This window comes from Amphiura filiformis, chromosome 14, assembly GCF_039555335.1.
Source record: "Amphiura filiformis chromosome 14, Afil_fr2py, whole genome shotgun sequence".
Taxonomy (NCBI): domain Eukaryota; kingdom Metazoa; phylum Echinodermata; class Ophiuroidea; order Amphilepidida; family Amphiuridae; genus Amphiura; species Amphiura filiformis.
The window spans coordinates 11,876,297-11,893,362 of NC_092641.1; the positions used below are offsets into that span (position 1 = coordinate 11,876,297).

Sequence of the window (17,066 nt, forward strand, 5' to 3'; positions counted from 1 at the left end):
GTAGCATACCCTGTTAGTGCACTTTTAGAATGAAATATTTATTTATAAATAGGTTAAACATGTTTGTCAAATCATGGTGAAATCTGCTTGGGCAATGTTACCCCAAATTCAAGGAAAGTTGAATTTTCTACTGCACTGACACTAACAGTCTGTGGACACCAAAGAGATTAGACTATAAAATAATGTTTAAAGCCCCCTCTGAACTTACAGTGTTTCGTATTGGCTAATTATGTGATATATTCATCTGAATGACCTATATTTGAGCTCAATCCTCTTCACCCCTTTTAACCATGTTGCTGATTGGCTCAATAAATAATAAAAGTCTCCTTGTAACCAATCAACACAAAGTACTCACAAGTTCTTGTCTTTTGTTTGCAGGTTTGATGATCAGTACACACTAGTGATACGTTACACAGACGGCCAATCACAGATAGAGAGAGAAAACAACTTTACCAAATCAGTGGGGGTATGGTATGATGAAAATGGCCTGCTCTTATTAGAAGTGTTTAAAAACGACATCTGTGGTTTACACGATAGTCTTCTGAGTGAAAAGAAAGACAAATAACATGGTTATTCTGTTGTAGACTTTGCACCAGATTCTTTGGGTTATTTGTAGGCATTCATGGTGCAAAGTCAGTTTATTGAAAGTCCCTGACATATTTTTGTTTCACTGAGCAAAGCTTGTGCTGTGGTATAAGTGGGCATGCATAAAAAGAGGCATTTTGTGTGATGTGATACTCCCTGGTTGAAAGATTAAGGTAATGTGTTCCATAGGGGGTGTATGGATTTCAAATGGAATTGCCCATTTTCTGCTTGTGCTTATGGATATAATGTTAACCTTGGTTTCCAAATTTGTATTTATTAAAATTAATAAAGCACATACATATTTTAAGCCTACATTCATAAATGTCAGATTTTCATGTTTGTCTTTATTGAATTGCTTTCCCACTTGCCATTTGGTATAATGATGCTTCTTCAAAATATCCCAAAATCAGAATTGTGATGAATTGTGATTAACATAATAATAGGCATGAAAAAAACCAAGGTTAAGATATCTCTTAGTCCAAGCAGACAATTCTTAGGATAACCATTACAAAACAGTTTATTGATAATGTTCAAATGGGTATTCAAGTTGGAATTCATACACCCCGTATGAAAAACATAACCTTAATCTGCCACACAGGGGGTGTAGATTTCAAATGGAGCCACCCATTGTGGTAATTCAATTTGAAATTCACCCTCCCCGTGTGAGAGACCATGGTCATGTCTTCCATAGGGGTATGTATTTTAACTGGAATAACCCAGTTGACTTACATGCTTACTCGTCAATCGGTGGAGCAGTTTTGCAAAATATTTTGACAAAACTAGAAAACTAGTGATTGTCCCGTTTATTGCCAGCTTAAATGAGCTACATCAAATAATTTCATGTTGTAGTCCGTGTGAAGAAAGAACATGTGTACATGACCAAAGCAGTAAATCCACAACAACAAAAACTTGTGTGTACTATTTGGTATTCAAAATTAATTTTGCTGCCACATTTTGAACATTTTGCATGATCACAATGCACATTCTATCCATTGCTGAAACTAAAAATCATACATCTGGTGAAGGGGGAGTTTACTCATGCTCGTCTGCAATCTTTGAAAACACCCCTTTTGCATCTCATTTCGCAATGTTTTCAGGATAAAGACACCCTTATTTTTAGCGACTTTGCAAAATTTTTGACCTTTAACAATGCCCCTTTTTTGCTAAAATGCAAAAAAATATGCTATTTTTGATGTACCCCTTTCTGACAGAAACACATAGGATGCACGGCACCCACTGTTGTATGCATCATAATATACTTGATAGTATATGATATGATGTGCGCTGAACAGAATAATGAAATTATGAGATGATTTGTATATTTCATAATGAAGAATAATGAAACTACAATGATTTTTTACAATGTGATTCATAATGAAGAGCACTTTTTTTCAATTTAGCGAACAATTGGTATGAAAAATATCCATATTTTGTGTTTTGCGAATCGTATTTCTTTATCTCAAAATACCCCCTAATTTCGTGAAATTTCTGACGAGCATGAGTACCCGCGGATGCACAGAGTGCCGGAACCAGGGTTAACACATACAGTGGGCACTGAGCAAAATGTACAATTCAGCTGTTATTGGTGCAAAATATAGATTTTCTGTTTTGTTTGTTTTAATATTGTAATACTAATGTAATTGGAACTGGTATTTAAAATGCATTCCTCTTTTTAGGTATTTCTAGATGTTAGCTGGTATATTTTTTCTCAATTTTTGACCAAATTGCACACTAATCTTGTAAGAAGTTTTGTTGGTTATAATTGTTGTCAAAGTTGTTTTGTTCCAGCTTCAGTCATGAGGCTTCTATATTTGCCAAGCAAGGGTCTTAATTTCAAGCTGGTTTAAGGTTTACAAAAGGGGTTAATTAAATTACTATTTCTAAAAAAAGTAGTTTTTAAACTTTCAATGGAAAATGGAGGAAATTGTTCACTTTTTCAGTAACAACCTGTTACCATCCTCGGGCAGTATTGGCTGATTATCTTCTAACCGGGATGGTTGTGTTTCTAGAAGGCTACTGTTGATATATTTAATTCTCAGACACTGGTGTTTATGTACACATTTGGTATCATGCCAACATGTGTACATACTTCATAGAAGCTGCGACCCAAGCCACTGTCTAATAGAAACAACATTCAATTGCGTGGCATGATTGGCTTAATGTTTTCGAGTCATGCATAGTTTACAATGTCATGTAAACCTGTGGAAGGGAATGTTGGGTGTACTTGTTGCTTATTATGTACATGTGGTGTCCGAGAGTGAAATAAACAAATAATAAAGTCTATAGTGTGTCTTAATTCATGTTGAGAGTAACGCCATGTTGGATTTTGTTGTGGCAGATTTGAATCAGTGCATTTACATGGTTGTGTGGCCAACGTATTAACAATCACCCTTCTATGCTTGTGAATAATACGGCACCCCGCAGGATTTTCGCGTATGATTCAAATCTGACAGTGCAAAATCATGGTGTTACTCTCAACTTGAGACGAGACAGACTAATAGTCTGTCATGATTGCATGTCATGGAGGGCAAATTAGTGTACCTTCTACGTAGTAGATAATTTTGGCCCGATGTGTAACAATTCAGTATGGCACCAGGGATTGAGTTTTGAAAATAACAGGCATGCTATAAATCGCACTTCTAAAAATGTTCAGGCAGGCTGTCAGGTGTGCTATTAAATTGCACTCAGTAAGAAGTTTAGGAATTGAGGTGTGCTATAAATCACATTCGGACAGGCGATTTAATGTGTGCGATCGCACACCTTAAAACTCCATCCCTCATTGCAGTACTACAAAACGTTCAAATTGGTATATGTTCGAAAAAAATATTGCAAGAGGGGTTTGTTACTTGGATGGGGAGAAGTGGGATTCAATTTGGGACAGGGTTATATACATGTTTGGAACAGGTTGACTGACATACTAATAAAATAAGTGTATCTACAACAAGTAAAAAATAGTTGGCACACTTGCTCACAATAATTCCAATGTATGCCATATCAATAGTATAAAACAAGTCTTTTTAAAATCTGTTTATCAAGTCTGTCATGTACTAGTATTTGAAGTACAGACCCTGCCACTCTTCCTTGTTCATGTTGGAGGGCCTCACAGATTAACAACATGGCTTTGAACAATTTTTGAATTGGGGGAATGGGGAGCAGAGATTCATAAGTTTTAATGATTGTAGATCAAAAATAAATGTACTGTATTTTAAATGCAAGACATTTTGTTGTTTCTGTTTCTACACTAATTACAGTATAAGTCAATGTATTCAACAAACATAAACAAAGGGGATCAAAAATGAAAAAGATCACAATTGTAAAAATACATGTACTCATGCTATGTTTGCATGATACAATTTAAGAATCCAATATTGCTTGTTTATCTGTCGAGACTTTTTGTTGTTGTTGTGATGAACATGGTCATAACCAGGTCAGCCATTTTGTGAGCTCCATCCATTTGACAATTTTCTCATTGGAGGGTATCACTTTTTGCATGAGAATATTCTTCCAAGGGGATCCAACTCCCTTCCGTGATTACAAGACAGGTTTTCACTGGTATTTCTTTATTGAACTCTTATCTTAAGGGGGTACTACACCCCTCCATAATTTTTGTCTATTTTTTGCATTTTTCTCAAAAACTAACACAGTGGCAGCAAAAAGTTATCTGTATTATAGGGGCAAGGAATCCAATTACTACACTGGAATTTCAGTGACCCAAGACAAGCGGTTCGTTATTTATGACAAGAAAAGAGGTACAGCAAGGATGTACCTCATATCCTATCATATTTACTGAACCGCTTGTCTTGAATCACTGAAATTTCAGTGAGGTAATTGGATTCCTTGCCCCAATAATATACATAACTTTTGTTACCAGTGTGTTATTATTTTTTGATAAAAATGCAAAATAGTCACAATTTACCACAAGTGTAGTACCCCTTAAAGACAAGTGTTTTACTTTTAGTGTCATTGTATTGTATAGTGTTTGGTGATAAGAACAAAAAACAACTTTTTCATTAAAGTAATGGAAAACATACAAGCCAATTTTCATGTTTCATTGTTTATTTATTAAGAACTTCTGAATTGTCTAGTAAAAATAGAATAATAAATCTAATACAGCTTAAAACAATATAAAAACAATAGTACATCATTTTCCTAGAAATTACATTGTTCTTTTAAGATTAAATCATTTAAAGATATAACATTCAAATTTAACACATTAAGGGATCTGGAATGAGTGTTTTAAGCATTTCGACGTAATTTTTTGTGGGACATGAGAGCACATCAGACATATCAAATTGCATTCTTAATACGCAGAATGTCTTTCTGATATCAAATAATTTTCATTTTTTGAAATTCACGTTATAATACAAATTTTATGACAAATTATTAAAATTTGATATTTTTCACATTTTTGATATGTAATGACAGTCCTTGAAGTAAATTTGATAAATCTAATGATATATTCTAAAAGTGTATGTAGCTGGGAGGAAAAGCCGACGATCAATTGAAAATTTTGACCTTTCATATTGAAGATATGGATTTTTTTCCCAAAAAGATCTAATTTTTTTTGGTGTTTTGGGGGAAAAAAATCCATATCGTCAAAATTTTTAATTGATCGTCGGCTTTTCATCCCACCTACATACACTTCAAGTATAAATCATCAGATTTATAAAGTTTACTTTCAGTACTGTTAAATATCAAAAATTATATATCAATTTTTAATGATTTTCCATAAAATGTGTATATTACATTGCGAATTTCTTAAAATCAAAATTATTTATCAGAAGGACATTCTCCATATTCAGAATGCAATTCGATATGTCTGATGTGCTCTAATGTCCCACAATAAATACTGTCCAAACGTTCATACCCCATCCCTTAAGATTTAAATGTAATGGACAAGAACCAAACTATTTAATATGTTTGAAGTGTTGCATTAGCGACATAAGCAGGCAAAATGCTGACTAAAGGTCATGCTATCTGCCTTGCGTTGCTGATATAACGGCCATTTTCTGTCGCAACTCAACCCAACAGGAATGTAACTTTATTGCGATACCACAATGTAGTAAACATCTCAAAAAAAGTAACTAAGCCCCCTTAAATAAATGACCATTATTCAAAAACGGGCGATTGTATTACAAATCTGTAAAATGTGTTGGAAGCAGAATTAATTTCTGCACATTTTGACACCTTATTTGTATGGAAATCTGTGTAATGATATCTGACTGTTTTTGTATTGTATGTAAGTGCAACTTTCAAATCTGGACCTCACTACATTAAATTGACTAGTGTTTTATTGTTTTCTAGGCCATCGTATCAAATGAGGTGTCAAAATACGCAGAAATAAATTCTGCTTACAACGCATTTGACAGATTTGTAATACAATAGTCCCTTTTTGAATAATGGCCATTATTTAAGGGGGGGTTAGTTACTTTTTTTGAGATGTTTATTTTGGAAAGAGACTGCAACTCAGGAACGCAATTGATCGGTTAGCAACTTCCTTACGATTTATGTTCTAAATTCAGGTCAAACCGCCCAAATATCCTTTATTGGGTGCTTTTTTGAAATCTTGAAAATCGGGCTACTTGGGAGTCATTATCCACAGCCTGGTGTGCCAATTTGCAAAGTTTTGGAAACATTTTCATTATGTTTTCCCCATTTTGTTTTATGTTGCAATTGCCCATAAGTTGAATATTCAATGTCAAAATTTTCTCTTGTGATGTCAAAAGCTTTAATTGAACAAACCATTTTTTAGAATGGATTTATCGAGAAGATGTTAAAAACACGCTATATAAGCTGTTTTATCTCAGCTGATTATTGAATTTTATGTGCTAGACCCATTGCAGCAGTCTCGGCACTGTTAACCATCCTCCCTATAGGTGACAAAACAAGTATTCCTGAAAAAAATTGGTGTCAGTTCCAATTTACAATGTAACTATTATTATGTAAGTGCAACTTTCAAATCTGGACCTCACTACATTAAATTGACTAGTTACACAGCCGTGACGTTAGTCACGGCTGTGTCTTTTTTCTTACAGGTTCTTTCTTCTTTCTGTCAACCATTACATTTGCTCTAGCACTCACATGCTTACATCGATTTTGACCTAACTTGGTCACAATGATCATTGACCGTGCCCCTACATGTCACATGAAACTTGTGGGGTCAAAGGTCACGAGGGGTCATACACGTGATTTCAACTAAAAATGCATCTTCTCCCACAACTTAAGTATAACAGTGACGCCACTTGCACACATGAATTGTTATTACCCAGTGTCTATGTGGTGTACACAGATTTGGGGTCAAAGGTCATTAAGGGGTCACTTCCGGTATAAAACGAAATACCTTCAAAAAATTTTATTAGGTAGACAAAACATAGGACATTAACGGTATGTTCACACATGAATTGTTCTTACCCAGTTTATATGTGGTATTTTTTAAATTTGGGTCAAAGGTCATTAAGGGGTCACTTCCGGTATAAAACGAAATACTTTTAAAATGCATCTTCTCCCACAAATTACGTAGGACAGTGACGCCACTTGCACACATGAATTGTTATTACCCAGTGTCTATAGGGTGTACACAGATAGACTAATTCCAATCAGCCGTCTACACTTCGCATGTACTGTGTATGCTTCGTAGTGACGACTGATTATCTTACAGGCCATACCATGACGGACTTCTGAAAAATATTCAATGCGACTTTGGTTGTGCGCCGTAGCGCGACTGACTAGCGGCGCCCGTGTACCGCGTCGCTGTACTGCGCCGCTGTGACAAGATCGCGCTCAGAACTTCTAAAAACAACAAACTCGGTCAAAAGGTCAATTTGGACACAACTGCGCATGCTCTATGCCACAGGAATCCTGTTGCAAAATCCGTCACTTTTTTTCCATGTAGTTTTCTCAGTCGTCAATCCAGACGGTTGACGACTGAGGGCAGCAGTCTAGTACACAGATTTGGGGTCAAAGGTCATTAAGGGGTCACTTCCGGTATAAAACGAAATACCTTCAAAAATTTCTATTAGCTAAACAAAACATAGGACAGTAACGGTATGTTCACACATGAATTGTGGTTACCCAGTGTATATGCCTTATTTTTTATTTTGGGTCAAAGGTCATTAAGGGGTCACTTCGGTATAAAACGAAATACCTTTAAAATGCATCTTCACCCACAGATTACGTAGGACAGTGACGCCACTTGCACACATGCATTGTCATTACCCAGTGTCTACGTGGTGTACACAGATTTGGGGTCAAAGGTCATTAAAGGGTCACTTCCGGTATAAAACGAAATACCTTCAAAAATATTTATTAGCTAAACAAAACATTGGACAGTAACGGTATGTTCACATATGAATTGTGGTTATCCAGTGTATCTCTGGTATTTTTTTTATTTGGGATTAAAGGTCATTAAGGGGTCACTTCCGGTCTAAAACGAAATTCCTTCTAAATGCCTCTGCCACAAATAACATAGCAAAGTGACGCCACATGCACACATACATTGACATTAGCCAATGTCTATGGGGTTTTCATATATTTTGGGGTCAAAGGTCATTAAGGGGTCACAACACGGCTGTGTTCGTGGTCTTAGACCACAGCTAAGTCTAGTGTTTTATTGTTTTCTAGGCCATCGTATCAAATGAGGTGTCAAAATCACGCAGAAATAAATTCTGCTTACAACGCATTTTACAGATTTGTAATACAATAGTCCCTTTTTGAATAATGGCCATTATTTAAGGGGGGTTAGTTACTTTTTTTGAGATGTTTATTTTGGAAAGAGACTGCAACTCAGGAATGCAATTGATCGGTTAGCAACTTCCTTACGATTTATGTTCTAAATTCAGGTCAAACCACCCAAATATCCTTTATTGGGTGCTTTTTTGAAATCTTGAAAATCGGGCTACTTGGGAGTCATTATCCACAGCCTGGTGTGCCAATTAGCAAAGTTTTGGAAACATTTTCATTATGTTTTCCCCATTTTGTTTTATGTTGCAATTGCCCATAAGTTGAATATTCAATGTCAAAATTTTCTCTTGTGATGTCAAAAGCTTTAATTGAACAAACCATTTTTTAGAATGGATTTATCGAGAAGATGTTAAAAGCACGCTATATAAGCTGTTTTATCTCAGCTCATTATTGAATTTTATGTGCTAGACCCATTGCAGCAGTCTCGGCACTGTTAACCATCCTCCCTATAGGTGACAAAAAAACTCCCTGTTCTACAGGCCGGATCCGACCGACCCAGAATCTTGCATTTTGGAGAATTTTTTGTTTGGTTTGCAAATATTGCCAAAATCATGTAAGATCAGACATTTTGGGGCCAAAATCAATTAATTTTGGCTGAATATTTTTACAAAATACAAAATAAATTTGCAAAAATCTTTGGATTAATCTTAAGATTTTTCAGATTTGGTGATATTATAAGGTAAATTTAACCTCCAGAAATGTCTGACTGACCCTACTTGAAAGGTCTGTCTGCCCATAGAACAGGGGTTTTTTTTGTTACCTTATTACGGAATAAATGTTATTTTGATTATATCTAGCATGTGGTTTCTGCCTTTAAACAGACCATTCCAGTGGTCTCTGCACTGTTAACCATGCTCCTTTTTTTCGAAACTGCAACAGATTATGTGTTCATTTGTGACATGCAGTGCTAATTCTGCATTCAAAGAGACCATTCCAGCTGTCTCTGCACTGTTAACTATGCTCATTTTTACGAAACTGCAACACTCCCCCAGATTATGTGTTCATTAGGTGACATTCAGTGCTAAATTCAACATTGTTTCTGCCTTCAAAGAGGCCATTCCAGCTGTCTCTGCGCTGTTAACATTGCTCATTTTACAAAACTGCAACACTCCCCAGATTATGTGTTCATTAGGTGACATTCAGTGCTAAATTCAACATTGTTTCTGCCTTCAAAGAGACCATTCCAGCGGTCTCTGCGCTGTTAACATTGCTCATTTTTACAAAACTGCAACACTCCCCCAGATTATGTGTTCATTAGGTGACATTCAGTGCTAAATTCAACATTGTTTCTGCCTTCAAAGAGGCCATTCCAGCTGTCTCTGCACTGTTAACATTGCTCATTTTTACAAAACTGCAACACTCCCCCAGATTATGTGTTCATTAGGTGACATTCAGTGCTAAATTCAACATTGTTTCTGCCTTCAAAGAGGCCATTCCAGCTGTCTCTGCGCTGTTAACATTGCTCATTTTTACAAAACTGCAACACTCCCCCAGATTATGTGTTCATTAGGTGACATTCAGTGCTAAATTCAACATTGTTTCTGCCTTCAAAGAGACCATTCCAGCGGTCTCTGCGCTGTTAACATTGCTCATTTTTACAAAACTGCAACACTCCCCCAGATTATGTGTTCATTAGGTGACATCCAGTGCTGAATTCAACATTGTTTCTGCCTTCAAAGAGACCATTCCAGCGGTCTCTGTGCTGTTAACCATGCTCCTTTTTTAACGAAACTGCAGCAGATCATGTGTTCATTATGTTACACCCATCCAGTGCTGAATTCAACATTGTTTCTGCCTTCAAAGAGACCATTCCAGCGGTCTCTGGGCTGTTAACCATGCTCCTTTTTTACGAAACTGCGACGGATTATGCGTCTTTGGCACAGTAGGGCTACTAATGAACGGGGCATCAGGGGTATCAAAGAATTTAGTCATGGGCGATATCCGACCGTATCTTGTTTCTAGTGCAGACTTTGGGCGTTGTTCTTTGTTAGGAGTAAAAGTCCGGCCTACAGGGTGTCCAAGATTAAATGATTGTGATAGTTCAACGCTGTAGGTGGATTTTTGTTTTTGTTTTTGTCCGGCACTCCACGATGCTGAAAGGTCTGTAATAGGAAAAAGGCAAAGTAGTGTTTTCTTATTTATGATAAAAATATTACAAAACAAGAACTGTTATAAACTTTTCAGAAGCTCTTTTTAAGAAACATTACCAAACATATAAATGAGCAAGCAAATTTATCCTCAGGATTTACATAAATATAAAAAATGAAACAACAGCTACTTACCATTGAATCCTGACTTAGCTGATTTGAAGTATTCTGTTCCTACTGACGGTGTTGGGTCTCTTTGTGCGTCTGCAAATTAAGAGGCAAACTTGTTTTTGAATACAGTAAAAAGTGACTCGCAATTTAAAGACTAATGCATGACTAAGGGTTCACATCTTGATACATGACAGAAATAAATTATTGTGCACTATGAATGTTTTTCCCCTCCAAAGTTACAACAGCTTTTTCAAAACATGAAATTTAACTTTTTGCTCTCTAGTGAGCGGACGGTTGTTATGTTACTTTCTGGGTAAGCCACCTTTCCCAGGTTGTTTCTGCTGAGACCAGAATATATCGCTCATTCTACAAAATTGGGTGCCAATCCACTGTAAAAATTGAAAAAATAAAAGTTGTTCAAAAAGACCTGCTTTTTGTGTTTTTTAAGAGTAAATGTATCACTACTTTCAGATGTAAAAGATTGCCAACACCACTTGCATATTTTTCTTTCAGGAAGTCATGATGTTTTTTAACACTAAAACTCAATGTAATGTGAGCTACGTTACCGGCTCCAAAGTGGGCTGGTTTTACTTAATCCAAGGTCATAAAAAGCAAACAAAAGATCATTTGAGTGAAATGTAAAACCGATTTCACCATTTCATAGAAGTTTTACAGATGCGTGGATGAGTGCGTAACGTAGCTCACAGTAACGTAGTTCATGGGTTTTTAATGTTTTTGATGTGATTTGTGAACGTTAGAACGTTATGTCGTTTAATTCTAATATAAATGGGGTTCGATCACTGGTACCTATCACATATTATTAGGAAGTTCATCTTATGCAAGTGCATACTATAGAATTCTAAGCTAGTTATGCTTATTGCATCCTACTCCAGCTAATTTATGTAATTAACTCTTTATGCTTGAATTATGTTAGAACTTTTTACTTGTGCAGGTACCTACCTCCAGAGCCAAATAATGTATCATCTACAAAAGACACAGGGCTTACTGATCGGTAATGATTAAAATATCTGCAAATAAAATGAACATGAAAATGAATTTATATTTGAGGAGAAAAGAATGGCTGGGATGCAAAGGCCGATAAAAGCCATCTTCAAATCTGATTAGTTAGAGTGTAAGGCCGCCCATGTGATGTGATCAAGTAAAATCAGTCCGATATATTGATTTGAGATATAACCAAACAAAGGTAGGCCTACATGTATTTCCTTTGTTTCAATGGGTTTTCTGCAAAACATAGCTTTGCGAATGTTGTTTACAACCCGATAAGAAACTGAAAATTGAATATGTCTGACTTCAGACTGATTATGCTTGATCACACCACATATAAATAGGCATATTATAACTTGTTATAATAAGGAACATAAGAAAATATGTGCTGTTTTTGATAATATGATCACTTTCATGCTAAAGAAATTAATTTTCATTTAATAATCAAATCAAGTCAGCTGCATACATTTATAAAAGCAGATTTGAGCAGAATAAAATTTCAAAGCTGTAGCCAGGGGGTGTTATGTTATGTACCCCTCTAAAATGCCAATAAAAAAAGTCTGGTTTTTTTTCTGTAAGGTCATTTAAATTAGCCTCAGTTTTTAAAGGTAAAATTCAAATAAAGATCAAACTAAAATAAAATCAACAGATGCATACATTTATAAAAGCAGATTGTAGCGGAATGTTAATTTCAGAGCTGTAACCAGGGGTGTGATTCACTAGAAATGCCATTCCAAATAAAAAGATCTGATTTTTCTGTAAAAACATTGAAACCAGCCATTTTTTGCAGGAACAATTAAAGCTAATTAACATAAGGTCCACTTTATAGCCCCTTTGATCATGTTGATACATGTACATGTATACACAATAAATCCTCACTATGAGTCTGTTTATGCATCAACTCCTTTGTTAATTATATTTCTGTAACCATGGATTTTTTTCTGTTAATTCTGCTTCTTTCATGGTATTTTATTACAATTTGCAACTAGCGTTGGAACAAACTGTTGCTTCTGTATAAGTCCAGTCACTGTTGCCTCTGTATAAGTCCAGTCACTGTTGCCACGGACGCTTGGATATTGACTGAGTTGTGTGAGCTAGGCAGTCACCATTGCTTGTGGTTGCTATGGTAACATGAGTATGTGGTATAAGGGGAACTATTGATCTACTACACTACCAATCTAAAACATTATTTCCAATATTTTGATTTCACAGATAATATTTTTTCCCAAATTTGATTTTACAATTTCTAAATTTGACTCAAAGAATCAAGTTGTGACAATTTAATTGTCTTTAAAATGATTTACTTACGTTCTTCTGAGTGCACAGAATCTAATTCTAGCTGGATGTACAAAATACCACATTTATTAGGACATGTGAAATATTGTCTGCCTTTGTATATTCCACTGTGTCTACCAACTGAAACATAGAAGAAATAAACAGAAATATATACGTTATTATATGTTTCAGAGCAATTAAAGGTTTGTTTAAATTTAAAAACAATTTGAACACTGTAAAACAAAAAGATTTGGAACCATATTTATGTCTTTTTTAATAATATAGAAGATATGGTTGTAAGGCAGGATATGACCATGCACCCCCATGTTTTTGAGCTGGTTGGATCGGATCACTTCACAAAAATGTATTAAACATTTCATGTACATATCCTTAAAACTTTTGAATCCATGCTTTCTTCAAATGTTTTCAGCTTTGACAGCCAGTTGCCATGGCAATTGCCATGAGCATGAAAGTTAGTCTTAAAAACACAGTGGTCAATCTGTCATCCTAACCAGCTGGACTTCACTTGGGTCACCCAACTATATGCCCTCTGGCAATTCCAGCCCTGAAACTCACTCCCCTGCCCAGCTGACCTCCAGAGCACCAGGAATGTGTTGACATGCAAAAGGTCAAACATCAGCAGGTGTCGAGGTATATAAGATCAAATTATGAAATCCAATATCAGAAAATGAAACCAGTGAAACAAAATTAATTACCCTCGCTTTTCTCTAATCAAGGGTAATTTTGCTAAAGTTCTTCAAGGACCCGTCGACGAAATGAACATTAAAGCCATATTATAACATTTTCAAACAAAATCGATTAGCATTTCTTTGCCATAAAATGTTAGCTTTTACTGTCAGATATATCCCCTTTTATTTTTGAGCCGAAAACTATGGCAAAGCAAAGAAAATTGAATTTACTAACAGCGCACATGTCGCTATCGTACCACTCCTTAGGTCATGTTGTGCTACGACCCTTTGTTGTGTATGTCACCGTCTCGCACGCCGTGTACGTACTGTGTGTTATGAACATTGTGTATGCGTTCGACTAATAATTCCATTGTAATAATAAAGCGCCGGTTCCGGCGTTTTATTCAAAATCTCGGATTTTGACAAAACTACAGCACCTAGATAGAGTCTTGATTTTTGCAGGGTATATTGGTTTAATAAAGTACAATTTAATTGTGTAAAAAAGGGAACTTTAAAAATTCAGCGAGGGTGTCTTCCTCAGCAAATGTTATACGGTAATATGGCTTTAATTGATGGGACAAAACATTCTCTTCTCTTTCAACCCCCACAGCCTCACATCCCACTTACCCTCCCCACACCCTCACATCCCACTTACCCCCCCACACACACATACCTGGCCTGTTTAGCTGGACTCCTACCCAGTCTCCCTGTGTGTTAGCAAGACCTCCTTTGTATTTGACCATTCCTTTTTCAATGCCACCTTGATAATAAACCTCTACCTCCTGCCCAACATTGATGTTGATAAACAGTACCATATTGCTGTAGAGATGAACTGGGAGAGATGAAGCTTTCGAAAATCTGTTGAATTGGACAAAATTGATATGTCATGATTGTGATGAACACGATACCACATTATTTTTAAGAGAGCTATCATTTTCTTCGGAAGGCATCAATAAAATTGCTACCCCCCTATTTCGATAATAATTTTATGACCCCCACCACCAATGCACCTTACCCCCTAGACAGGCAAAAATTGGATTGAAATCAATCTTTTTGAATAAACACTCTTATCTGTTGTCATCTTGTGACTCCCTACATTTTGGTCATCAAAAAAGTTGTATGAACCCCCCTATTTTTCTTTCCCAAAATTTTATGATCTCAGTATATTTGGGACCCCCTTCCAAAGAAAATGATAGCCCCTAATGCCCCCTATACATAAGATGGTGTTGAGTTTCTTCTCGCCTGCCCACTTCACAGTTTTTTGAAAGTCAATACTAGTCATTTTGCAGATACAGTGTATAATTTGCAGACATAATTCAGTAGATTAAAAATTTTTTTTTGATAGTTTCTTTTGTAAAGAAATACCTATTACCCGGGCCTATTACATATCCTTGCCTTCAATGTTTGTTACATATCAAGTAATGTGAAAAAAATACTTACTCTCTAAGAGTGAAAAACTCGCAAGTATGGAAATCACTGCACAAGAGTGAGTCACTCCTATAAAGAGTGAAGAGTGAAAATCACTCATACAAGAGTGAAACCATTCCCAAAACTAAGAGTGGAAAACACTATAACCAAGGGACATTTTTAATATATAGGATGTCATTTCCCAGTCTTTTATGTAGTAAGTGATTTTCACGCAATATACCTTAAATGATTTTTACACTTCTCACTTCACTTTTTTTAGGGGCTGTGCAATAATTATGAGCCCTGGGGGAGGGTAAAATGGGGGGGGGGGCAAGAAATATTTGGCAAGCCGAAAGGGAGGGGGCAAGCGAAATTTTGGCAAGCCGATAGGGGGGCAGTGATATTTGGCACACATTCATGGGGTGCCCTGCTCGCTGCGCTCGCAACATGTATATAGACCATTTATGATTTGGATCCCAAAAATTTGCATGTGCAAGGGGGGGGGGGCAAAGCAATATTTGGCGGGCCGAGAGGGGGGGGGGAGGGCAAGCGATTTTTGGCGAGCCGTTTGGAAATTTTATGCCCCCGGGGGGCTCATAATTATTGCACAGCCCCTTACATTTGAGAGAGAAGCCTGGGGATTCAAAAGCTACAAACATGCAACAAGTGATTTATTATTACTAGAGTAAGAATAGCTTCTAAATGCCGGGCCTAAATGTATATATCTAATTACAAATAAGGAACAAAATTACATTGCAGTTTTACAGAACTGTTTCGTGAGGTCTTGAAACAAGACCCCACTCTTCAGAAATGAAATGTAGAGTGCCATTCCTTGTTATAGTAATAATATTATTATGCTCCCAAAGGGTTGAGTTCTCTACCATTACTAACCATTTATACCAATCACTGGTTTTACTATTTACCATTATTTACTACTATGATATAAAATCATCATCATTTGCTTACCTTTTGGACGAATTTAGACCTCAATTTATTTACAAACAATCAGTCGATCTGTCATTGTCATAGTCCGCAATTCACCCTCTTCATGATGTCAACAGCGCAGCGCTTTCAGCAAAAGAAAAGAGTAATGGCTGTACTGTCGATGCCAGGCCAGTGAAGACCAGTGAGCTTAGCTACCAATACCACTCTGTCACTACACACACTACACATGGCTTTATTAAATCACAAATTTTCGCAAAAACTTTTTTTCAAAAAACTGTAATAACTCACTATAGGCCTATTGGAAGTAATATGTTTGAGATTTTAATAAAATATTAAAGCATTACATTCATTTTGTCCAGTAGTTATGTTCGTGCCAATTAAAATTGAAAGGGAATCTGTCATCAAATTCGCAAAATTATGACAATCGCGAAAATATTGGGTTTTACAGTACATCGATCAGCTGGTTACATCGATCTTGTTGTAGTAACCGCTATGCCTGGGTAAACATTGGGAAAACAATTATCTCGTCTCTGTTACAGGGATGTCAACATACGCTTGGTGCTGACTTTAATAAAGACTTGAACGTTCAAATAGCGTCGTTTGTTTCGGAGGGTGGAGGCATAACATTAGGGGGGGGGGGGGGCTCAGTGGACAGGGGAATACCGGGGGGGAATACTTGAATGTGTTCTGAACCAAGCAAGTTGAAATCCCGAAAAATATAAACAAATAAAATATCGTATGGCGAACTTCATATGGACGGTTTTATTGAACCGAGGTTGCGAAATATGCATATGCACTATTAGGCCTATAAATTTCTATAATAATATATATAAAAAAGCATTTATACATGGAAATCAATCAATCGAGATTTATTCATTTAATATTTCATATATTAAAAGACATTTTAATAATGATGCAAAACAGAAGAAGTGTAAATTGGCAATGTGAAGAAAAAAAGAAACAAAAATAAAGAAAGAAAAAAAGAAACGAAAATAAAGAAAGAAAGAAAGAAATGAAGAAAGAATTGAGATTCACCAAAAGACCCGCTCACCTTCCAATCCACTCATAGATCTTTGGTATAAATATATGACGATAATGCAGTTGAATACATTGAATAAATAAGTTGAGATAAAATTTTTTTTTTGAACATATCTTATAGAAG

The 17,066-nt window shown here is 36.0% G+C and overlaps 2 protein-coding genes across 2 annotated transcripts in view; one reads left to right on the forward strand and one right to left on the reverse strand.

The window, feature by feature from the left end:
• Positions 1-3,800, forward strand: part of LOC140169711 (signal peptidase complex subunit 2-like) — a 30,462-nt gene extending 26,662 nt beyond the window's left edge. The window contains exon 5 of the mRNA XM_072193009.1: positions 379-3,800. Coding sequence (XP_072049110.1) covers positions 379-565 — 187 coding nt within the window. The 3' untranslated portion in view covers positions 566-3,800. The remainder of the gene's footprint in view (positions 1-378) is intronic.
• A 5,621-nt stretch (positions 3,801-9,421) lies between these two features.
• Positions 9,422-16,085, reverse strand: LOC140169713 (uncharacterized). Its single transcript, XM_072193010.1, is given in 7 exon segments — positions 9,422-10,427; positions 10,608-10,676; positions 11,544-11,611; positions 12,897-12,942; positions 12,945-13,004; positions 14,226-14,410; positions 15,926-16,085. Coding segments are annotated over 6 exon segments (690 nt in total). The 5' UTR covers positions 14,368-14,410; positions 15,926-16,085; the 3' UTR covers positions 9,422-10,122.
• Between the last annotated feature and the right edge of the window lie 981 nt (positions 16,086-17,066).